Source organism: Ciconia boyciana, chromosome 2 (genome assembly GCF_034638445.1).
Source record: "Ciconia boyciana chromosome 2, ASM3463844v1, whole genome shotgun sequence".
NCBI lineage: Eukaryota > Metazoa > Chordata > Aves > Ciconiiformes > Ciconiidae > Ciconia > Ciconia boyciana.
In genome coordinates this window covers 8766934-8792716 of record NC_132935.1, presented here as the reverse complement: position 1 = coordinate 8792716, position 25783 = coordinate 8766934, and the positions used below count along the sequence as shown (strand labels likewise).

General features: G+C 44.9%; 1 protein-coding gene across 2 annotated transcripts in view; it reads right to left on the bottom strand.

Annotated features, from left to right (window-relative positions):
* The window catches only part of ST3GAL1 (ST3 beta-galactoside alpha-2,3-sialyltransferase 1), an 81982-nt gene that overhangs the window by 3493 nt on the left and 52706 nt on the right, over positions 1-25783 (bottom strand). The window contains exons 1-6 of one of the 2 annotated variants that reach the window (XM_072851845.1): positions 23109-23241; positions 21954-22798; positions 12421-12617; positions 9064-9243; positions 4537-4582; positions 1872-1991 (exon numbers count right to left, since the gene is read on the bottom strand). In XM_072851845.1, coding sequence (XP_072707946.1) covers positions 1872-1991; positions 4537-4582; positions 9064-9243; positions 12421-12617; positions 21954-22265 — 855 coding nt within the window. In that variant the 5' untranslated portion in view covers positions 22266-22798; positions 23109-23241. Of the gene's footprint in view, positions 1-1871; positions 1992-4536; positions 4583-9063; positions 9244-12420; positions 12618-21953; positions 22799-23108; positions 23242-25783 lie in introns of those variants that run through there. The other variant, XM_072851844.1, reaches the window with a different exon arrangement.

The following is a 25783-nucleotide window of genomic DNA, read 5'->3' as shown; positions in this document are numbered from 1 at the left end:
GGAAGTAAGAGAGAACTAGTGTTATGGCCTGGAAAGCTCTGAAATGTTGAAGAAACTCTCTTGATTCTCAGTTTATCTATAGACAGTAGCACCTGAGGACCTCGGTGGAGTGCCAAGCTTTTCTACTGCATGAGATGATGCAATCACAGAATAACAAACAGCCCAAGGCCTGCTCAAGGGACATTACATCCTAAGCTATGCTGAGACCACCACCATACCTGAACCCAGACAGAAAAGGAAATTTCTATCTATGAATTTTTGTTTAGCAATATGAAAAAAACATTCCTGTCCACTAAGCATGATGTTTGACCTCAGGAGGTCAGTGGTTTGGGATGGGAATCTCCTCTTTAGCTGAGTAAGGCCACAAAGAGAGGAAAAATCTTGGTTTTGCTCTTAGTCCTCCAAATGATGATGCATGTCAACCCCCACATATGCTTAATTATATGACATTTGCAGTCACTTCAGAGGCAGATGGACATTATGTTCTTTGTGTGTGAAATGCCTATGGCCTTTCCTCTCCCAATGGCTCATTCATCGATGGCTATGCTTGTCTCCTCTGGTGGTAGAAGTTCAAACATCACAGTTGACTTTTATTTAAACTGAGAGTGGCTATATGGCTGGGTTTGAATGGGTCATAGCCCACAAAACAAGCACCCTAAGCCACCCACACCTGGACCCACCCAAATACAAGTTGGTTTTAAGTTATTTTTGGTAATGTCAGAGCCTTGCTCGTTTCCTGCTTACTAGAAAACAGGCTCCACCCAAGCCACCCATCCTATCTGCCTTGACTATGGTACAGTTTCTGCCAGCATCATTAGGAGTATTTCCATCACCTCTTCAAGCAACACAGGCCTAGGTGACAAAAGCTCTCTTTCATCAGGAGATCTGTGTCCAGGCCAGGGATTTTGCCAGCATAGTGATTTTTATCCCCCTTGCTGACAAGCCCATGCTTGCAGGATTTTGTAGAGCTGACCTGGCCTTACACTAACTACCTAAGTCTCCTATCACCTAGGACCATCTCACATCACTCAGGCCAGGGAATTTCCTCAAGTAACTGCTGGAGCAGAGGCATTTACCATAACCTACTGTATAAACCCACAAGCTTGGGTTGGAAAATAGACGATCTGCATTCCCCAAATTGGCTTATGTAAGAGCTGGTCATCAAAGTTCTTCAGGTGGGATTATGTTTAAGATTTAGATATCCAAATGGAGGTGCCTGAGCATCCATTACAGTCAGTGGCGATTCAGGCAGCACAGTCACTGGAAACCAGGGAGTGATCCTGCTCCCCTAATGTCTTACCAGGGGGTTGGTTTGCTGAATCAGCCTCTTGGCTCCACTGATTAGACATATAAGACCTCAAAGCAGTTGCCCAAACATAAGTGCCATTTGAGATGTCCTTGGGTACTCAGTACATCTACTCAAGGTGGGCAGATGTCACACAAGGCTGAGAGACTTGTACTTTTCTGGCCTGGCAGCTGGAGGCAGAGGGCATGCCCAGGGCAACACCAATGGCTCTAGGTGCCTAAACAGTGAGACAAAATATAATTTGGGCTTCCGCTAACAAAATGGGCATGGACACCACCCATGTTTAGATGTCTTTTAATGCCAAGTGGAATCCCACTATTTATGTTTAATTATATTCCCCTGGAATGCATCTTAAACCCTACCACTTGCTGACATTTAAAAAATCAGTCACTGTCAGTTGAGCATATGTTCATGTTACTGAGGACTCTGCATCTGTTTGAAGAAGCAAACAGCAGAGAAGATGGAGAGAGGGAAATAAAGGCTGAGTGAGTAGCCAGGGCATGTTCATGGCACTTAAGCGTGAAATGTCCTGATTTTTTATCCATATATCCAAACACAGACAGACCTCATCGCATACGTGGAGTGCAAATATCAAAGACAGAAGGCCTGTGGAGGGGTATCGCCCATGATGCTGGAGCCAGTTTTCATAGACGTATTTCATAAAAGTTGGATTGTAAACCAGGATCTAGGCAAAATTGGAAAGAAAGATTCATTAGTAAAATACCCTGGGAAAAAAACCCAACAGTAGCGTGTCATCCCTAAAGGACACTGGGGTAAGGGAGTGGGGGAGAAAGGAATAATAATTATTCCCTGAGGGCAGGTGAAAGGGAAAAATAAAGTCCCATAGTTAAGTGCACTCAAGAATATTTTGCATGTGCAATTACACATGAATATCCCTTTCTTGGTCTTGGTACCCCACCTGCTTACACTAATGTAAATCCTGGGTGATTCCTACTGAAACCAATGGGTATGAAATGGCACAAGTGAGAAGAAAAAAAGAGGCATTCAACTCTCCCTGCAGCGTCCTGCTGTAACTCAGGTGAGCTCTGGGGAGTTGGAGGCCTGAGCAAGGCAAGTGTAAGATGCCATGCCAGATTTCACAGAATCATAGAATCATTTAGGTTGGAAAAGACCCTTAAGATCATCGAGTTCAACTGTAATTTGGGTGGGAATGTAGGAGCAACTGCATCTTCTGCGCAATACGCCAACCATGTCTTGGTATATCTGTAGGTACAGATCTAAGGAAACCACGGGTCAGGTGTAAACTATCAGGAAGCCTATCAGGTTGCATCAGCTGCATTTCTCCTGTTTCCCAAACTTCCTATTTTTCTATGCCTTTTTTTTTTTTAAAGACATAAATTGCACTTGGTTATCTCCTGGGGAAATTATGAGGCCATCTAATGGAGACAGAGCACTTAAGATCAGACCTGAGTCTACAGTAAATCCAGGGACTGGTGGGAGCCCTTGGTTTCAACCCCCTTCCCTGAATCCAGGCAAAGAGAGGCTTCTCCCTCCATGCTGCGTTTGTAATTAGAGTGACAGCGTTTCAGTGCTATCTGGTTAGCTGCAGGGCTTTTCCTTTTACAAAGTCAGAGGTTAATTGCTGATATTGTATCTGTGTAATCGCTTCTCACAGGGTGTTTTGCATGGCGCGGCGTGGGAAGAAATACAAGCTTCTCATCTCCCGGCTTGGGAAGCTGCTGCGTATCACCAGCTGTCCCCTGGGCTGGTGCTACTCAACTGCGACGTGAGTTTAACAACCTGCCGTAGTGCATCTCACAAGGGTTTTGCAGAGGTTAATGTGTTCCTCACAACAGGTAGGGATGAGGTAATTGATTATTTAATACCCCCAGAGGTCCATGGTTTGAAGCACAGGGATGTAAACTGATACTGGTTAAAGGTCTCATCTGAAGCCTTTGGCAAAACCTGGCCTCCTGAATGAAGGACATGTGCTTTAATCTGTAATTTTAATGCTCTGGGGCCAGTGTCATACTTTACCAGCCCTTGAGACATTAGGAGCCTGAGCTCCTTTGAAAATCAGCGTCTCCAAAGGCTGAGAGAATGAGACTTTGATTTTGCTGGAAGGTCTGTGGAAGAGCAAACATCTTTTACCTCTCCCTACATAACCTGCTTTGGTTATGTCCTCAACCCATGCAGCTACAACAACAAAAGTCTTTGTATGGTGGCTAAAGGTGCAACGTGGGAATGACCCTCCTGCCCCATGGGAAATCCTGCCTCCAGCAGTAGGGCACATCTATTAAACCCCAGCATACTTGGGCAATGAGTCAGTATGCATGGGATGGACTCTCTTCTGACTGCTGTAGGGTGGGCACCAGGTTTGTCCATCTTTCTTCGCCCTCCTCAGAAAAGTGAGTTCCCCTGACTGATTGCCCTCTACATATCCACATTATAAAATAAAATGGGTCAGAGGTGTTTTGTTAGCCTTGAGGGAAGTGGCATGGCACAGACCGTGTCCACATTGCTCAATTCTGTCCCTGTGCAAAACAGGGAATATTCCCTGGTCTGCGCTATCCTCCAAACCTTGCTTGAACTTTGCCTGGGAGAGTATTAATACACTTGGGACAAAACCAGCATGGACTTGGCCTGAGCCCAGTCTCTGGGCTTGTTTAATTGGGTACAGGCAGTCATTACAGCTGTGGGCTAAGAGCCTTCCCCAAGAGCCATTGATACCATCCTGAATTCTCCACTGACTTGAAAACACACAGCTTCATTTGTTCAGAGTTCACTTAGCTCTTTATTACAAGGAACTGACACAGGAGTGAGAAACATCCTTGATGTTCAAATACTCAAATTATTTTTAAAAAACTCCAAAGGCTCTCCACAGCTCAAAGTGCCTTTAGATCCAAATGACTGCAATGGGTGGGAACAGAGCAACTGCTGTGGAGGGTGAGCACAGTTGGCCAACAGTGCACCTCAAATCTCCCTGAGCAGTACCAGAGGAAGCAACGCAACCTTCAGAACAGCAGTAATGCAATGGCATAGTCACAAAAGCAGTTTCTTTCCAACATCAGTTATTTAGTGGTTGATCTATGGCCTGAAAGGCACACAGGAGCTAAACCTTTAGCTTAACTGAGCCTTGTAAAGTGTGTGTATTCTGGTTGCAGCTTTTATGAATGTCAAGGGGTTCCTTGGACTCTTGCAGTCTCCCAAAGAGGCAAAAGACCTACAGGTAGATTAGCAGAACAAATTCACAAAATACCATTGCTCACCTTTTCTTTTTTGACTTTGATTTTCCGTGGAACTGGAACATATGTGCTGTTAGAAGAAAAAAAAAAACCACCAAGATTAGTAAAAGACCAACATATTAATATTTTCCTGTATTTCCAAAGAAAGAAAAAATACTCTTCATGTACAGGAATAAATTTAAGTTATTTGAAAGCAATAAATTCAATAAATTGTTGGAAAATGAAGCTGCAATTAAATAATACAGCATGAAAAGAACTGAGGTGTCACTGAAGCAAGTTTATAGGAAGCCATTACCATTACATTTTTAAATTTTCAAGTTAATTATTGACAGTAGGACACCAAAGATTTAGTTGACAATATATTGTAAAGTCAATATTATGTGCAGCCCATGACTTCTAATTCTTGACCCATGACTGTTGCAGTCTTTGCACTTTGATGACTGGAAGGGCTTTCCATTTAATTTCATGGCAGAAAAACCTTTTCCCACCAGGGGGAGACTTTTGCCCTCCTAATACTTGTAGCTACTGCATGATTTTCAGCGTAGGTGGTAGTAGAGTTCATAATTTCTGTGGTTATGTGTAACTCTGGCATTCCCAGTACACAGCCCCTCACCAGCAAGCTATTTCCCTCCTCCCCAGGGGGATGGTGAAGGCTTCCTGCAGTTCCCAGCATAAAACTTCCAAGTCATACCTTATGACTGGGTCAAAGTCACGAGTCATGTCTTGAAAACAAAAAAAGTCTTTTCTTCCCTATATCTCATGCACAGTGCATCCTGGCATTGCACAGCTCATCATAAGTGCTGTAAAAAAAAGCTCCCTGAGTTTGTTTCAAGTGAGAAAATTCTGAACTGGCCTTGTAACTGGACTATATCCCAATATATATCCCTATATCCCTGCATACTTTTTAGATGGGTTGTGATAAATCACCAAAACCTTCCATTAGTGCAATCTAAATGTTTTTGCTTGGTTTTTTGGTAACAACAAGGTTCCTGTGATTTACATTTTATTTCTCCTTGAACCATGGATCATCAGCACTTTGAAACATTAGCCTAAGTCTTCCCAAACCAGTGGTGACCTGGCAATGTCTTCATCTCCTTAGGTACTTCTGGGCATCCGTGACCTTAGATCCCTGCCCCACGCTGGATGCAATGGAAGATGTGACGGGTGGGTTCCAGCTGCCCAAGATGTGACACAAGATGCTAATGGTAAAAGGGACGCCCGTGCAAACTTCTTAATCTGCCCTCAGCAAATCTGCCCTTGCATCTGCTTCCCACGCCTGACCTTGGTTAGCAAAGTTGGTAGAAGAAGGCTGGGTGATCCCATGTCCTTTTTGTGGTTATGAACACATAAAGGGCTTCTTTGCTGGTAAAATCTCCTCATTATTATATAAATAAACAGCCAGTCTTTTCTGAAAAGGTGATGTGGAGGAAACAAGAGAGCCATATTTCATGGATATCTAGCCAGGTACAGTAGAAGACCAAAGTGAACAGTATGCAATATTCAAGACAGTATTTGCAGACAGCTCTAATCCAATCGGGAGACTACTGCAGCTCTTGTCAGATGACATGTTAGTCATTTTAATCATAGGATACTTCATTTTTTCAGAAGCAATACCCAAATTCTGCTGTCACTTGGCTGCAGAATTTCACACAACCACACAGAAAGTATTGGCATACTGATTAAGACCAGATGGAGACCTATGCCATTATGACCGTATGACTATGCCCATGTGAAAACTGGGCTGCATAGCAGCCAGGGAGTTAGTTACCCAGTAAATACCATACAGGAGTGGGACAAAGAGTGAAGCCTGTGGTGAAGGTGGCTACAGGTGGAATCCATATAATCTGGAAAATGTTCTGGCCACCTTGTACAGGACATTTACTGTACCGTTGACCCGAGTAGAAGATGTGGAACATTTTAAGGAATACAAAAAATTGCTCTTTTCCAAACCAAGCGGAGATACATGGAACTTTTTTTCACTGTGGAGATTCCTAGAAGACTTGCAGAAGGCAAGTTAAGGCAACTCAGCTAAATATATGACTGATGAGGGCCTGAAGGTTTTCTGCCCCAGAAGGCTTTTCTTGGTCTTTTCTGGGACAATGCTCAGTCTTAGAGAGCCACTTTCAAATGGGACATCCGTCAGTCACATGGGACACGTCTGAGAGAATCATTCAGCTATCAATTCAATGTAATATTAAGGCCATCTGGAGTTTGGCTTTTCTTTTGAACCATAATACAGGATGCTTATCTTTTTTAACTGTGAGTGCACTAAGGTGAGTATTTCTTCTCTTCTAAAACACCAAATTTCAGATGGGTTTTATTTTTATTTGATGCCTTCTCCCCTTTACAAATGTACAGTCAACAATTTCCTTATACACTGTATCTGACATTGTGTGTTTAATGCATGCTCATAGGTTCATTCTGCTAGCCTAAAGTTATGTTAAATGTATTGTTATGATGTGTCTGCTTATGATTTTCTGGTTTTACTGCTCCAGCATGTGCCAGCTTATTAATTATGCAATTTCCCTGCTTTGAGTATGGCAAAAATCTTAAAATACTAGTATTTCTTCCATGGGGTTAAATACTTACACACTAATTTATACCAGATGCTTACCAAGCCCATGTATACAATCTAATTATAAATATATAATACATCCTGTAATTTATTAAGCAAAGATGTTTTTCCTTTCATGTGCTCTGAATGCCTTGTAGTCAACCAGTTATATCTTCCTGACAGGCCAAGGGCTCACTCAACTTTACTGCTGCAACCCACTTGCTGCCACTTCTGAAGGTAAATACTTGACAAAACACAGTGAACGGCTTTGCAATCTGGGCACACAGCAGTGGCAGTGGTGGAAACATGGATGGGTGATGACGGCAGCAACTGGCCCTCTGTGGGCGCCTCTTCCTTGGGCAGGCATGGATTTGACAAAGATGCAGCAAGGGGCTTCATTCAATGGCCACTGAAGGCAGCTGGGAGCTTTCCATTGCTTGTGATTGATAGGATTTGGATCCAGGCTTAAGGGCAGAGGTTCTCAACCTTTTTTATCAATACAGCTTCTGAAAGAAAAAAAAACTAAGCCCTGCAAAAAAGGTGATAATTTTAAGCCAGTTTTCTAAGTGGGCTGATTTTTCCGAGGAGTGTGTCCTGAAGATGGATTTTTTCAAGACAACTTATGACTGTATATACTAAGTGCTGGTGGCAAAAAAAGTAAAGAGACTAAACCAGATTTGTTACAAGTTCAGAGAATCTTAATAAGAAGTGAAAAGAACCTAAAATGCATTTGCAAAGAGAAGAAGAAAAAGAAAATAAGAAATAAAACTCCATTTGTTGTCCCATCAAAGTTTTCCTTAAAAATGTGAAGCGGGTCTTTTCCCCAGTCAACAGGGACATACTTTTACAAGTTTTTAATCTTCTGAGACTCTGAAATTGGGAAAAAAGTTGAAATGTCTTGAAATACTTCTCTCTGGAACAAAGTAATCTGATCTGCTGTTGCTGTCTATGTGTAGCAGAGTGCCACTGAGCAATCCCACCAGGCTGTGGCTTTACATCCAGCAGATAACCTCACACACAGTACAAATGTCACGTATTTCATTCTCTGGATTAGGAAAAGACAGCTTATAGGAAGGGAGAGAATCTTCTAGAAGGCGTCCAGAAGAAACATACATTTTGTTCACATTTCTAATTCGAGTGCTGCCATAAATGTATTAAGCAGGACAACATTTACTTCTGAAAGCACAAAGAAGAAATGGAGAATAAATACCAGCATGGCACAGGTAAAAGATGTTAATTTAAAGCTAAGGCACGCAGGTGACACACGAAACAACGGTGTCTCCTCTGCACAGCTCTCAATCATCTTCCACCAGGAAAGCTGGACAGAACTCCTGACCGACCTGTCCAGGGGAGGATGCTGTGAATGGGGGACTAAGTGTCCCAGTCTGCTTCTTGCTTTCACTGCTTTCTGTGAGCAGCCTGCACATCCCTCTCTGCCTCCTTTTCCTCTTCTGCAAGTGAGATAATATACGTTGGAGGACCACTTGGCCACACAAGTGTCTCAGGTAGGATAATCCAGGTGTCTAGGACCACTGCTGAATTAATAACCTGCCAAACACCAGATTCTGCATATGGCTTTCTGATGGGTGCATCTGGGTATGGGCATACTGGCTGCACCCACTGTACTCCCAAGGGACTGGAGAGGAGGAAGGATGAGCAGAAGCCCAAAATGAGGCACTGAACCCCAAAGCCCAGGAAGCCACTGCTCAAACTGGCTGCCTCCAGCAGCAAAAAATCTCCCTTTCATTTCTCTGAGACCACTGTGTGGGGCTGCGAAGAGCTGGATCTGTATCTTCGCCTCAAAGACTGCACCATAACATTAAGGTTTTCCTAGAAAGCAAGTCTTCAGGACTGAACCCTGACCTGAGAGGGTCTGTAAAGTTCCCCTAGGCCTTATCAGAAGCAGGGATTTGCCCAGCGTGGGCTTTTCTGTCCTACAGCAACACGTGGGGGCTCCCACCCCTGCAGCCTGCCCACTCAGGGCTGCCCTTACTCACAAGTTGATGGTGCCTGTGGTGAGAGCGGTGACAACCCAGCGCAGGTCCAGGGTTTTGAAGGGGATCAGGATCATGCTCACATTTTCTGCCAGCTCTTTGTAGCTCTCGGGGTAAACGAAGTGGTGAGTGGTCTTGCTCCCAACATCTGATTCATAGCCAGTGGTGGGGGCACGGTTCATTCTGCAGCCCAAAAGTAAGAAGTGAGAGAGTGAGGAAGCAGGAGAGGAATTAGATAGGTACAAATATGTGTGATTCTTCCCCAGATAATTTGCTTGAGGTGGCAGGAAAATGATCCCATGGTTAAGGAGAGTGCTGTATGCAGGCTCTTCAGACAGCCTGGACAGGGTGTAGTGGTGCTCAAGCAGGCTGAAATGACCATCACCCATAGTGGATAAATGAAAAGTAAATGAAAGCTCAGCTTCAGCATGGGATTCCTTGGACTGAATGGGAGTTCCTGCCAAGCAAGTGTATCTCTGAGCACATCCCTGGGTTCCCTTTACAGTCAGCAGAGAGCTGGTCAAAAGAGCAGTGAGTCCCTGAGGACACATCTCCTTTCATCCTAAAGCTGAAGCCTCCAGTAGGTGAGAAAAATATTGCCCTGACGTCCATCAGCTTGTCTTCCTGCAGTTTCATTCCCCTCATCTGTACAGGTGTATTTGGGTGTCTAGGGTCAAGGTAACAAACCATGTTATGTGTGATAAGAAGCAGCAAATATTTCTTATGGTGGTCCCATGAAAAGACACCAAAGCCACAGTGACAAATCCAGGACCTACTGCTGACACTTCATTTACTCAAACCTTACTTTGTAGTACGTCCCCCAACTTCGATGCTTCTACTTAGGGTGACTCCGCACACACATGGTGTGCTTCCAGTAACCCTGGGGTCAGTGCATGGAGATCTGCCCAGGGCCCACCAGGGCTCAGTCAAAACGTGTTGGCCAAACAGGGCTACCTTATGTTGGGTGTATCAGGGAACAGAGGGGGTTCTGAACTCAAGGCTGCAGAAACACCTCTCGCATGTGCTGCCTTCTGAAAGCAAATCTGGGGTCACATCAGCAATTCCCTCCCTGATGCATAGCTTACTGCTAGTAGAGATTTGCACGTTTCTGTGGTGCAGCGTAATGCAGATTAGGGATCCCCAAAGTAGCTCTGACTGACCTTGCATGAATCCATGGTGCTGTGCAACACCATGGACAAACCCTCAAGCTGGCTCTGAGCAGAATGGGGTTTCTCTGCAGTTCAGTGGAGTCTCCTGCAGAGACATTAGCTCAGCTCCTGGCAGAAGTGCAGGGAGGACAAGGAAGGATGTAGCTGATGAGATGATAAGGAGCGTTATACATTGCCAGACAACATGTTGCCCTGGTCACTGATAACAGGGGAGGTAAAATCTGTTTATCAAGTCTATGCCAGGCTGTGCTATTGCAGTGCTCCCCCAGGTGAATTAGTTAAGTCTAACTCCCTCAAAGGGAATTATTAGCGTAGGCAGACTATCCTGCCAGCCTGTGAGGACTTCTTACTGAGTTAGCCTCTTCCCTCCCAGTGACCCACATTGTACTGTGTAGAAATACTCAGTAAAGCATGAGACTTGCTATGTTTATCTTGAGATTAGTCAGTCTGAGGTATAAAATATGGGGTTTCCTTTTTGTCAGGCCAAAGCCAAGGGTGGCGTCTTAGTTATCTTATTCACGCCCTGCCCTCGGGTCTATGTACCTTTCCCACCATCCGTGGTGGGGCTGCCTGCGCAGCATGGCAGAAGGCAGCGTTCACACCCAGCCTGAGCGGGGAGGACCAAGCAGGAGTTTTCTTCCATGATGGAAGTAGATAATTAAACAAATAGAAGTGGGCTGGAACACAGTGTTTGGAAGGAAGGGTGTCCCCTCAGACTTCCTGGCTCTCCCCTGCGCTTGGCTGTATTGCCAGAGCACGTGCAAGTAAATATCAGGTCACCAGAGATTTTGTTTGTTGGACTAACACACAGAGGAATCACCTTTTCTGCACAAGTTTCCACAGTGAATCCTAAAACCTTGTGCCATCGCTTCAGATCTGTCTTGAGATCCCTAAAATAGAAATCAGAGCCTGGAAGGTTCAATTTCAAATCATTGAGAGTTTCTCCCTTGCCAGGGATGCGTGGCTCTGGGAAGGGTTAGGCCTCAGAGCAGAAACCTGCATCCAAGTGCATTACTCTTTAGTTACTACTCAAAAAAATAGCCTTTGAGTCTAGCAAAGCCTTTTCTGCATGAATCGGGAAACATAGGCCAGGCAAGATAAGAAAGCCCGCACAGGGAGAGGGCTGTCTCCACAGCAAGGGACACAGAGTTAAGCATAAATACACCTCAGCTGCCTCACATCTGCAACCTGCAGGATTAATGTCAAGGGCTCTTCACTCCCCTTCGTGGATTTGAAGACCAGGTTGGCTGCCTCTGCCTTTGGGAAGGTACTTTTGGCAGAGGGCAAGGCATGCAGCTGAAGGAAGCAACTCCTGAAATGATTTATCGTGAACATTTAGATGTCATCTAAAGACTCTACAGTGTGTCCAAGCCACATTGGAAGCCAAAGGGCCTAAGGTGGGTTAACAGTTTCAAATAGTGCTCACCTGCTGATTCACTCTTGACTTCAGTGCACAGCTTCCTGCTAAAGGTTATGTTGTTTCTGAGAGTATAATCCCATATGTGGTATTTTCAATAGCAGTCCCTCCGTTCCAGGCCCTCTGACCTGCCCTGTGTTGCTCCCCAAATTGTGCTGTACTGGCAGCTGGGGTGTGAAAGCTGGACAATGCGTTGGAGATGAACTTAGTCAGCCCAGATATCTTGGCTGCCCTCTGGGTGATTAGCTCTGCTTACCTAGTTCCCGCTTGCGTTTCAGTGGGACAAAACAGCCAGCCTTCATTGCTTCGAAAGGAAGAGGCGATGCAACCCTTTACAAAGTAGCTGCAGCCAACCAGTTGTCTCCTGTCCATTACAAAGTGACTTTGGCTTTCCCATCCCACCATTGCTTGAGAATGAACCAGTGCAAGAAGGTCAAATCTGATACAGCCAATTAAGCATGTAAAAGATCACTTGTGAGTACTAGCTGCAGAAGTAACTTCTACTCAAAACTGCAGTTTTTTTCAGCTGTATTTTTTTAACACAGGCAATTACGGATAGTGCAGAACAAGCTACAGTATCAACATCTATTCATGTTTTTTTTCCAGGCTAAAACATGAGGTCACATCTGCAACACACATCGTTTACAGCCCTGGCACTTAGATTTGACCTAAGTACCAGATTTCACTAGATAGCCCCTGAAATCTTGTTTGCTCACTTGTCCCCAAAAATACCAGCGAATCTTAAACCACAGAGCCGAGGTGGTGTCTACTCACCTGAGCACAAAGTCATGGGAGTCAATATCTTGGCCATACTGAGACTGCAGAAGGTTCCCAGAGTTGCCCACGACAGCGCACCGTCTGCACGTGTAAGTGCCTCGCTCCTGCAGTGGATCCCCATCCCCAGGAATGATCCCAAACAATTCCTTGAGAGTAGCATTAATATTCTTCGGAGTTTTTTCTCCTTGCAATTTCTGTTAGAGAGAAAAATCACTCTAGGTTACCAATATAGCTAGCTTTTCTGTGAGCAAGACATAGCTTCAAATGTCTTCTCAAAGACCATTCTTGCATCTACCTGCAGACACTGTCTCCTGCAGTATGCATTACAAGGCTTCGGGTTGGGAGAAGTGTGAAAAAAAAAAAAGTGGAAAATCCCTTTCCATTAACTTTTTTAACTTCATTCCCTTTTTCCCTTCCTTCTCCTCAGATTCCTTCACCCCCACAGTCTCTATCTAGTCATGGTGGAACAGATCATGCATTCTCCCTAAGGATGACCTTAGCAGAATAACTGTTCCTCTGGTGTCTATAAGCCTAATCCCACCTTGGGCCAGACATCTTCTGTTAGGACATGTGTAAGACTTCTTTTAATCCTCCTAGGAAGGACAGAAGAGTCTCAGGGAACCTGATGGAGCACAGAAGTGGCTGACACCCCTTCCACAAATTTTGGCATATGCCAAAAGTGGGAGTGGGAGATCTTATTGCTGCTGCTCTGGACTGTGGAGGAACCAGATGCTAGTGCAATAGGAAACTACGGTAGAGTTAGCCCTGAGGGTTGGAGATGTAAAATAATCTAAAAAATTCTCCAGGATGAAGAAAACCACCCGGACCTTGGTCATTGTGTCTGTTGCCATGGAGGAAAACTCTTTTGTAGCAGCTCTGTGGTGCATGGTGGAAACAATGGCTGGATCGGGAAGGTACAGGCAAGGTGCAGGGCAGGTGATGGTCAGACACTCCCTTTCTGGGGCTCTGCTCTCTGAGGGCTACTAAAGAGGTTGGGAGTGCTGGCAGGCTCACAAAAAGCATTGCCCATCCTCATGGTGCCGCTTGCTTGCAAGTTCACAAAGGGAGAACAACTTCTAACACAAGATCTGCCAAAAGACCTTGCCCTTGCTCTGCCAGCCCAGGGCAAGGAGAGACAGGGAGGGAGGGAGGAGAAACACCTTTTCCCACAACTCCCAGCAATGGCCTGGGGCAATTTGGCTTTAGTTTCCAATGCGTTTCCCTTGACTGCACCAGGAACTGTTAATTTGTCCTGCTCTCTCTCTCTCTCACACACACAAAGACAAACAGATGTATCGCTGTAATTTTTGTTTAAATTTCATGCTGTCTCTTTGCAGACCTATGTAAAGCAACCTTATTTGCACTGAGTTGAACAACAGGTCTGTGGAGCTCAGAGCTACAAGACAACATTGGGGCCAAGAATTTGAAACAAAGAAGACAAAGAAATGTTGCATACATAGACTTAATCTCCCTGCTAATCCTTGGTAACCTATATACTCATATATGGACTGCACAAGGTGATTAGGATGCAAGGTAATTAGGATGCCAAGAGAAGCACTGCCATTATTACCGCATATTCAGTGGATGGCTCAATTACTTAAGTGAAAAAGGTTATCTTCTTCTAAATTTGTGTGTGATGCTACAACCGCATGTTCACATATCTAAACTCTTGTGTATTCTTTATGAATCCAATCTCACCTGTTTTTACTCTGAATATATGAAAAACGCAATGTTAGAAAGCCTGCAGCCTTTAAAATAAATGGAGACCTCACAGATGTCTTAGAGCATAGTATCAGGACTATAATGTAGAAAAATCCAACCTTTTTTTAAAAAAGGAACTTATTTTCAGTTAGTTGAACACGTATGTGCCTGCACCCATGTATACCCTCTCTCTGTAAGGGTGAACTGACATTAACTGTCTTTAAGAAATGAAAGGGAAAACCACCAAACATGCACCAAAACATTTTTAGGAACATAGTTATTCTGGGGAAAAAAAAACCAAAAACCTATTCTTGAACTGATTTTGCCTGAGAAAATTCAGATGAGGAAGGTAATTTTCAGAAAATTCTAAGTACCTGAGCCCCCTTTTTAAGTTAAATTGCCTTTTCAGGCAGAATGATAGCATCAGTAAAGGAAAGGACCTGGAGTATTGACTTCTGTTTGATACATTAAAACGGTAAGAAACATTATAGTGGATAGGCACCTCCATTTACACAGAACAGGGATCTGCCTTTTCTTTCTGTTATGCTGCTATCAGTCTAGAGTAACTCTATTGCATCCAAGTTAAAACATGGGGATCAGCACCAGCCAGAAAGCAGGACACCATTGTCCTACGATCCCTCGGTTGTACACAATTTCCACAGCAGAGATTATTACTTACATTAGAGACTCCCTCAATGACCTTAAATAGGATGATGACCTTATTGCACTGTGTGCTGAACATCCATACAATAAGACATCCGTCCTTAACTCATTAAAAGTGCTCTGTTTTAATTTCCTCAGTGATTATCTGATTGGATTACACTTTTCAGGCCTAATCTTCAATCAGCACTGGTTAGTCTTTGACATTTCAGCAAAACAGAGCAGAACATGCAAGGAAGCTGGTTAACTCCAAGGCAGATAGTTTTTAAAAGTTCAGACTTAATGTGCAGACAGTTTCTTATTGCACAATGTTTACTTGACTTCTTGAAAAAGACCATTTTAATAGCATTACAATTACCAGCCAATTATAGGTCACTTTCCCACACCAAATTTTTGTCCTTTTTTTTGAGTAATGTTGTCTTTTTTTTTTTTTTTTTAACAAGCTCCCACCAGTCTGGCCTTTCCCATAAATCAACAAAAGCACGGGGTGAAAGTCTGTCCATGCCGTGCAAGGCAGAGCCATGTCAGTGCCATGTGGCTCTGCTGGGACAGCATCCTCCCTCCGAGTGCTGTAGATGTGTGCCAGGGATATGTGTATGGATATAGCTGCTAGAAGTGGGCTTAAATACACTGAAATACCTGACCCCTGTGGCCTAAGTGAAGTGGCTGCTTTTCTCAGAAGTCTGTGCAAGCAACAGCTGTGTGTAATGATGCAGCTTAAACTCTTGCTCAAGTCCAAAATGCATCTTAACCCACCTTGTGTCCACATAGAAAATATCACTAGGTCACTTAACACTCCGGCTCCCCTCCATAAAATATTTGTCTAGCATTTGCAAGTCAACTCTTCATCTCAGGTTGTTAAAAACTATAATTGGAAGTCCAGATTGATAAGTTTCCTAACCATATTCACATGGAAGACAAACTACCCTGTCCTCTCAGCGTTAGAAACTCCCGACTTCACATACAGAAGTTTACTAGCTGGTTTTGCATCTTCTTATTTAAAAAAAGCAAGGAAAAAAAAAAAAAGGCAAGAAAAAAAGAACCCTCAAAGTTTATGCACTTCCTTTCTTCATGCATGAATGGCTTTCCGAGGAAGGGCCTGTTGCTCTTTCTCACACCACGGTGTGCACACCTCCATTAAGGGGTCTTTGCTGCTTTTATAAACTTCTCAGAAGGCTTCCCTGGGCTCCCCGGTACCATCACATCGCCAGTGATCGCCAAGAAACAACACCCAAAACTCAGCTAAGGGGATGCAAGGGGAGGACGTGAATTCAGCCAAGGCTGCTCAGAGCTAATAGCCTGGAGTGGTGGGGACACAACTACAGTCAGGACAGCCTCGGGGGAAAGCTCTCCTGGTGCCTGTGCATCCCACATCCACGGACAAGTTTGACAGCGTATTAAATACACCTTCAAAATCCCAACTTATTAACAGGTAGAAAATATCCTGCTTAACCTGTAATCACTGGTGTGATGTGGATGCAGAAGGATCATGGATCGAGACACAACCATCGTGGTGGACAGGCAGGAATAGGTGTGGGTCTGGCAGCAGCCAGCAGTGCCGGGGCAGCCTCCTGCAAGCACACGGACAGGCAGCCTGGGGAAGCTGGTGTAGCAATACTGTTTTTCATGGCTTTTCTAATTTTTTTAACTGTTTTTAAAAGATAAAGAGGGAATAAAGCCCCATGAGAATCTCTTTTGCACAGCTACTAATTGCCTCACTGCAGCAGTTCGGAGGCATTAATACTCATGCAGCGCTTCCCAGCTATAAGACATTGTACAAAGATTAATCCTAGCAACAGCCTGGTGGGGCAAATCCAGGTAATCTCAATTTTGCAGACTGAAGGAGAGGTTAAAAGGAAACCATCAATTTTAAAAATGCCTCCTTGGTCTGGAAAATATGGCATTATTATTGTTATATTTAATGTCCTGTAATTACTATGCATCAAAGAGATTAAGGGGAAGAATATAGGGGCTTTCAAGAGTTCGTGCTTTAATGTTTTGTGTCTGTCAAAAAATATGCATTCTCAAATATGAATGTAATGTGCATATATTATGTAAATAACACACAATAATATGAGTATGCCAAATTGTATGATTTCTGACTTCCATGGCTGGTACAGGTCACCTCTGTGCTACTCTAAGAAGCAAAGACCCTGCCTCCACTAGCTCCGTGTGCCCTTGTTTCTGGCTGCAGGATGTTTGCAGCTCGGCAGAGCACATCACAGTGCTTAGAGGGACCCATGAGCTTGAACAACCTTCACATCCATCTGTCCTCGCTGTAGGAGACCCTGGAGCTGCAACCCAGCTAGATGTATGCGGGGGCTGCCAGCGGGGATAAGAGGTAGCCCAGGGTCAGGTTCTCTCTCCCAGTATGTCTAATGCTGGTCTAAACGTCACGCTTGCACCCAAGCAGTACACCACCAGGTGGGACTGGGCATGTAGCAGGCACTGGGACTAAAGCTTGGGACCTGGGCTGGATTTGGTACCACCTTCTGCTGTGAACACGCTACCTTCAGAGCGCTGAGCCCTTTGTATTGCTTTCAAAGTGTCACAGACAGCGTCCCAGTTTTAAAGAAGACTATGGTGATCAAAGTATTCGGGCAGATTTTCTACAAAGGGCATTCAAAATGCTTGACTCGGGTGCCAAGTAGCTCTGCTGCTGTCTTAAAAATAAGTGCAGCTTCCACGACGTCCCCAGCGCATGTGTTGGGGATGCCCTTTTGTTTGCCGTCTGGTTAGCAAATCTTTAAGCCATATATTACTTTTTTTCCTGCAAACATAAGGACTAAAAGCTAACATTTTCTTTTAGATACGCTAATCACACAGCCCCAAGAGCTGAGCTTTCTTCCAAAAAAGAAGAAAGCAAAACCCTCAAATATCATAAGACTTGAGATAAAAATTGTTATAACGTGGTAGTTTATGAACAATATGCTACAGATAAGATTGCCAGGGAACTCTGAGGCTGATTTTACTTATCACAGCTTTAATCCATCAACCTCAACAGGGTATTTTTGGATTTAGAACAGCAGGTTCTGATCTCATATTTTTTATACTTTCTGACCACCAAAAACAATGCCAAAAAAACCTAAGAATAAAACGAGAAAACTGTAAGTAAATGCTATGCTGTGTTACAGCATATAATTCTTGCCCTGTTTCCTTACATGCAGGTTACTACATTTAGTGAAAATGTCCACAGCATTTGTGTTATGGAACAACAATGAAAAACTTGCAGGTGAACCAGCTCAGGGAGGTGGGAAAGAAACTGTACACAGAAAGAAATGAATTGCGTAACATAAAGTGCCAACTTCCAAACCACTGAAACTCTCACAGTCCCTGAGAGTAAGATGAGGGAAGGCAGAAGGACAGAGAGACAGAGACACACAGGTAGAGGAGAAGAGAAAGAGGGAGAGGAGGAGAGAGAGGGAGGGAGAGGAGGGAGGGAGGAAGGAAGGAGGAGAGAGAGGAAGGAAGGAAGGAAGGAGGAGAGGAAGGAAGGAAGGAGGAGAGAGAGGAAGGAAGGAAGGAAGGAGGAGAGGAAGGAAGGAAGGAAGGAAGGAAGGAAGGAAGGAAGGAAGGAGGAGAGGAAGGAAGGAAGGAAGGAAGGAAGGAAGGAAGGAAGGAGGAGAGGAAGGAAGGAAGGAGGAGAGGAAGGAAGGAAGGAGGAGAGAGAGGAAGGAAGGAAGGAAGGAGGAGAGAAAGGAAGGAAGGAAGGAAGGAAGGAAGGAAGGAAGGAAGGAAGGAAGGAAGGAAGGAATTTTTAACAAGCTGGTTACAGTCCAGGATATTGTTAATGCCAGATCATCTCCGAGAGGAGGACTCCAATTCAATTTTAAGTCACAAAAAGCACAGAGCAGCCGCAGGGGTGCACACAGGAGGAGAATTTGGGCCATTGTTTGTTACGCAGCTAAAGTAACCAAGGGGGAGGCTATCAGCTGGGTAGATTTAAGCAGATGAAAAGCAAGTAACAGCCCTGACAACAGCCCCCTTGTTTCCATAAACACAGAAACAGCCAGGTACATTTTCGGGTGCCTTCTCCAGAAGCAGCCCTGCCCTGTGCAGCAGGACGAGCCGCTGCAGGGACGGTGGCACTGCCCTTCTCTTCCCTGCTCCTTCCCACCCCCACGGGTGGTACCACTAACTCCAGTATGGAAAACACAATTTTATTCACAGCAGCCGGGAATATTTCCTTCCAAAAGGCCACATCCCACCATGCTGGAAAAGCTTAAACAATATATTCTCCAAATAAACCATGAAGCAGCCTGGCAGCCATGTGAAAAGCTGTAAGCAAGTGAAACCACCCCATCCTTTGGCCCCAAATGTCACTTCATCTCAAATACTGGTCATTAGGCCCTGAAATCAGTCTTCGCTTCCCTAGAAGTGGAGGCATACTAATGCAACAGGACTATTTGGATGAATATTCCTTATTCACAGAGTTAATGGGAAGGGAGGGCAGACTGAGCTTGGTAGACAGACAGCTCTCTGGCAAGGGCTGTGCCTGTGTTTAGTCCAAGCACATCACATGGGTCTCCCCGTGACAGGAAAGTCACAGCCTTATAATAAATAGTTCCAGTGCAGTCACCGTCGTCTCAGTTACAGCATAACGAAACCCCCACACTGTCTGAAGTCAGTTCCTGAGAACGAATGCACAGTCATTTCTCCCCTGAAATGAAGTTTAAGCAATCTCAGGTCTCCTCATGCCTCATCTTTTAAGTGCAAATATGGTAAAAAGTCACAAATTACAGAGTTGGCAAAGTAAGCGACAGTAAAACATGGCCATGAGCAATGTTTTCTTTAAGACTGGCAGAAATCTCAGAATCACTTTGAAGATGAGCCTAAAAATGAACAGCAAAAAGGGAGTGGAGTCAGGAAGCACCTGGGAATTATTTACTGTCGAAATGACACTGACTGTCTCGGAAAGGCTTACCCAAAGCAACATGTATATAGGAAACAGGTTGCAATGAGGAGCTGAGGCCACATCATGCCTGGGTTTGCCCAGAAGCATCTTTCAGGGGAGTCAGGGCACCTTCTCCATCCACTATAGATTAGGGTAAATATTTTCAGTAAGTAACTGATTTCCAATAAACAATGCAGTTTCGGGGGCACACCAAAATGTTTCACACGTTCTAGTTGAAGATAAGTTCTGGCTGCAAAAAAATATGGTGGAAAAAGTGTAGAAATCTTAGAAGATTTATTTTTACCATCTAAGAAAAAACTGCTTTGATTTTGTGTTCTGAAATGGTGTATTCCCTTTGAACTTGACCTGAATTCAAAAAATGAATGAAAACACTAAAAACAGGGTTAGACAGTCCTGAAGATTAATGGACAGCTTTTATTTGGGCTGGGGGGGGGAGATAAAGAAGACTTTTGGCTGTCCTGAAAGTCACTAGTTTTTAATTTAGCTCAAAACAAACTACCCTCCCCCCCCACCAAATCTGTTTCAGGTTGAGCTGAAGTAAGATATTTGTGCTTTTTTTTTTTTTTCAGTTTCACTACAAGAAGGAGAATCGGAAATTCAGACTTCTGTACTGAAAGCCCCAAGCTTTTTCTTCTTTTTTAATTTTTTTTTTTTTAAAGAAAATGCAGTGAAACCTCTTGTTTAAATCAGAGTAGGGTCTGAGTGCAGAAGGCAGCGCAAGCCCTCCGGGGCAGAGCCCCCTTAGCAGAGGCACCCTGCCCGTCCAGCCGTGTCTCGCAGGTCTCCTCCTCAGCCTGGGTGCTGCGGGAGCGCAGCCCTCACATTGATGCCAAGATTTAGGCTTGATCAACCCACCCTCTCCTTGGCACCTCCTCGAGCTGCTGAGTGCTCCTGGTTTTTGTATTCAGAGGCAATCAGGAGGCACTTCACAACCAGCCTCAACACTCATCGTGTTCATGAACAACCTCATCCTCTCATCTACTGAGCTTGATTTGGGGTATCTCTGCTCCTCTGAAAACTGCCAGTTGTTAGATCAGCTCAGCTCCCCGGTGAAACCTCAGCCCAGGCCAAGGGGAACTAGGACCTGAACTTGCCATCTTCCCTTCTCATGGCTCCAGCAAAGCCCAGCTAGGAAACGTGGGCAGCAGAAGCAAAAGTGTCTGGGAGCTGCAAGAAAAAACATAAGCAATGGGAAATCTGAGTCATGGCCAAGGGGCAGGTGAAAGGATGCAACGCCTGGAATATGTGAGAATCATGACAAAAAGGAGGGTTTCATCATAAAATGAGGATATCATTTATGCAACAGTTAAAGACATTGGAGTTCAGCAGCATCGTGCCAGGGAAGGGCTGAAAGCCCCAAATTTAACATCAAGGGTTGTGCAGGACCCCAAGTTGCAGGCAGTTGTGTGTTCAAAGAAAGGCACAGGGAGATTATTTTTTCTGAAGAGGGAGAAAGCAACTCAATGAAACTGCAGTTTGACTGGGGACGCTGCAGTCAGAACCTGCACTTTGGCAGCTCGGCAGTGCAGGCCATGAGCAATTCATTTAATCAATGTCTTGTTTCAAGAGAACATAAAAGGCACTTTAATTAGGCAAAACATCAGGATATGCCTTCTTCCCTTCTGTGCTTTTTGAACAAGGTATCACTAGCTTTCATGATGCTTGGATCGGGCTCTTTGGACCACCCTACTCAGAGGATACGCAGAGGCTGCTCCTTCCTAATGACCCATGGCCACCCGTGTGCTTTACAGACCCGTTTTACATCACTGACCACAACAGAGACTGTTCTCATACACATGGAATTAATAATTTTCCATTTAATCCTGATAATTATTTACATGTCTTACGGTAGGGAGAGCCCCAGGGGAATTACACACTTCAAGAATTTCCTTTGCTGCCTCGATGGACAGCAAAAGCCCTTTTTACCATGTGAAGTGAAACAAGCTGCCTTACGAAGTCTAGTCTTTCGAAGAGAAGGGAGAAAAAGGCAATACTGACATTTGCAAATTCTGGATTCAATGCCTAACTCTGCCAGGGACTTTTCCAGATTGGAGCAAGTGAACGTGCGTGCCGAGTGCCTGCAAGCTAAACAGCAGCACGAACACCCACGTTCTTCCACCTCTGCCTGCCTTGTCAGCTGAGACGGCAAATGCTTTTGGCAGGAACCGTTTCTCGCTATCTGCTCGGCATCGCTCGAAGCCTGACACCGCAACCGTCGCACGAATGCCAGGCCATATCCACACCTCCCACTTACCAGCCACCACCTGTAGCTGTCTTCTGGGACCAAGGCATTTTGTGAGGTCAGGAAAGGTTGCATAGTTGAATTAAATCTCTGATCGAACCAGAGGGAATGTCCCAGCTCAGAAATGCACGTGCGACAGCTGCATGGTCTCCTGGGGTACTTGAAGAGTTTTTGGACTTGCTCTGAAAACTGCATGATGAGATGTCTCAGATCCCAGGTGGTCGTGCTCACCTGGTGCGTGTAGTTCAGCAGAAATGACGTTACCGTGATGAGCAAAAAGGCGAAGGTAAACACTTTCACGTTCCTCCTCCTTACGATGACCATCTTTCCCGCTCGGGTTCTGCCGTCGCCACTGACCAAGTACGATGCAGGGTCCAATGTAAGGCAGAAAGGAAAGGGTGCTGCAGGCGCCTGCCAGTTACCACCCTGGGCTTAGGCTGAACATACCGACTCCACTACCTCCATCCATAAGGGAAGAAGCTTCGTTTCCCCAAAATGGGCTTGAAAAAGGCAAAGCTGGGTATTTCCTTTCACCTTCTCACAGTGCTTCCAAGTGTCCTCCGCCTCTCCGTGACCTGCTGCTAACGTGTCCCACCGAGGATTCAATGAGGATGGACCCTTGCCCTTCTGTGTACCAGAAGATTTAGAGGGCAGCCTCCTTTTAATCAGCACTAAAATTTAGGTTTTCTGTGTGGGAGCAAGCCATAAATTAAAGCAAGAAAATTGTAGAAAGAAGAGGGTGGTTATTCTTTTTTCTTGGAAGTCAGTTCACGAAGGATCAGATCATCCAGGGATGTACATTCCAGCAGAGAGACGTGCTTTGATGTCCATTTAAGCCATGGAGAGCAGTTTGCAGCCTGGAGACACACACACACACAGAAAGAAAGAAAAATTAATGTCAGAAAGTTTTTTTGCATTCCTCCCAACCTAATTTCTCTGCTTTTCTCTGCCCGTCCCAAAACTTCTGATCAGCTCAGAGCCCTCGACACAGCAGCACCAGCTGAAATTTCTGCTGCGCTATTTGCATACTGAGAAGTTTCAGGGTGAAATTTCCGAAAGGGCAGAGCATCGACCTGTGGACATTGAGTCCCTTTGTATTGAATCAGCCCCGGCACTCTGGCCTTATTTGAATTACAGTTTGTAGCCATTTCAATGGCAATGACTCACCTCCTTCCTTTAGGCTGACCTTGATAGCCACAAGATATGCAGCAAAGTGTTCATAACTCAAAGCAGCTGAGCAAAAAGCACCCGGCAAAGGAGGGAGGAGCAGGACAGGGAGGAAGAGGAATCATTTCCTTTCTCTTCCTCCTCTCCACCCAGCTTAATTTCTTAAGGATCGGGGCTGGACTCGTGATTCAGAGAAAGCCAAGCAAGAACAGCTCATACGTCCTGGGACAGACAGGGGAAATCAAAGTATAAATGGCCTTTGTTTCGTGTGGGTTATTGCTATTTTTCCTGCCAAGGAAGGGTAGGTGAGGGCGGCATGCGATCTCAGAGAGTTCCTGTGAGATCCCAAGCCAGGCAGAGAGGCAGGGAGCTGCTTCACCGCGGTGAGTCAGCGGATACAGAGGGACTCTCCGTCCGCTCCCCTCCTGGTGTCCCCTGTCCGGCAGCAGTGATTTAAAGAGGTTTTTAAAAGCCAAAAATGGATCCCTTCCTCCCATGATAACATTGTTTTGTGGGGAAAAAAAAGAGTGTTGTGGTTTTTCAAACTTCGGATGTTTGCAAAAAGCCCCAAAAGTGCCATTGCTTAAATAACACTGTTTTGATTAAAAAAAAAAAAAAAGAAAAAAATCAGAGAAGCATCTATGTCAGAATATGTGCAATTTATGAACAAGCAAAAGCCCAGCAAAGAGAAGTCTCATTCGCTACTCAGCTGCACGTTTCAAGCCGGCAAGCAAAGAGCAAAACTGCAACTGTTACCTGTCAAAACCCCCCATTTTAACCCATTCTGTGCACCACATTGAAGCAGGATCCCCCTATTTCATCCCCTGAAGAGGAGGTGAACACGGGGAAAATACATCTGGTGGCCACAGGTCTGGGCTGGGCACAGCATCCCTGGCTTTGCTGCTGGCTTTTCTCCTGGGGATCCACGAGGAGCTGCCCAAGGCCAAACCGCTTTCCCAAGGGGTTTGATGTGGTGACTTGGAGACAGCACAGGCCTGGTTTTTAGAGGCAGCATGTAAATATTTACCAAGTCCCAAAAAGCCAAATCCGAAGACCGGAGCCTCAGACCGTGGTCTTAAGCCTCTGCTCTGGTTCAGGTTTCTCATCTGCAGCACGTGATGGGTAGTGTGTGCCGTTCAGTTAGCTGCTGTTTGCCAAATGCCTCAAGATTTATTTTAAGTCTGGCCCCTACAAATGCATTTACAGGAGCTCAAGGGCTGACAAGTGGGTCAGGCTGGATAACAAAAGGCTTTATTAACCCCGGCTGCTCAGGTTCGCCTGCACCAGTAAATTAAACGGCATCAGGGAACAATCCTGCGCTCACTTTAACTTTTTAGAAGGAAGTTTTGGAGCTAACCAGAAATCTTCCAAACTATTCCCGGGTACAATTCAGGAATCGCAACCCAAAAGGCAGTGGGGATGCTGCCACTGTGCCTTGGAGAGTTAGAAAGGGAGCTTTAGAGCATGGCCTCTGTGCATGGCCCCGTTCATGCCAGCTGGCCTCTATGCTGGAGAGCGGCCCCAAACACATTTGCTTTACTAGCCTGGATGTAGTTGTTAGTCTAAACAAAAACACAGCCTCTAACCCCCCCCAAAATATGCCAGATCCCAGAAGCAGATTGAATCTCCATTTATGGAGCGGATAATTCAAGAGCTGCGATGCTGGCGGGTCGAACCCCTACTGCTGTTAATGCTCGGCCAATTCAGTATTTGTAAACACAGTTCCTGCTCTTCTATTATTTTGTTAAGTTGAGGAGGGAGGGGGATTATCCAGTCTTTCTTGGAAAAGCCTATAAAATGGAGTATTGTTCATAAAAGAAACAGTTCTGGACTCCAAAACAAACACCCATTTCACCAGTTTGGGTTTTTTTCTTTTGTAAATGAGCTAAGGTTAAACTCATATTTAGAATTTGAAAAAAAACCAACCAACCAAACCAACCAGCATTTATGCAGTGGACTGCAGTGTCTCCAAACTCCTACTCATCCCATCTTTTATAGCACGTGATGGGAAGGTGAGAAACCAGAACTCCCAAGGCCCTTTTCCTGTGTGGAAATAAAGGCTGGATACTCTATTTTAATTCTCGCTACTTACAGTTTCCTATGAATGCTCATGTTTCCTATGGATACTCATGATAGAAAAAAAAATATATCTATAACCTGACAGAAAGGCTCTGGGGACTATAAATGTGGTTTAGGGCTTGAGAAGAAGGAAGGCTGAAACAAATGGAAAATGCTTTCATCAAATTCACTGTGACTTGGACCGGGACCATTTTTTTCCTTTCTTAAAACACACCTTAGATCCAACCCAGACATCAGTACTTTCAGTCTTCCCAGCATCTTGCACTGCATCTCAGACTGTCCCTGCATCTCCCTCTGCTCACATATATTCATAAATCTTCGCAACAGGGTTTTCATAGGATTCGCCAAGGTGCCGGGAAGCAGGAAGGGCAGGGATGATGCCGAAGCAGCAGCTGGTGTGGGAAACCATGCAGGGCTGCCAACCCGGGCTGTTGGGAATGTTTTACCTGCTGATACTATTTGCGATAGTTAATTTAAGCCATTACAAGTAAGTAGTGTGATACCAGCCACGGTCCTTACCAACATACCTTGTCATGACCTTGGCATTAGTACATCTGTGAATAGGCTATTTTGGCCTCAGACCCAGAAACAATTTC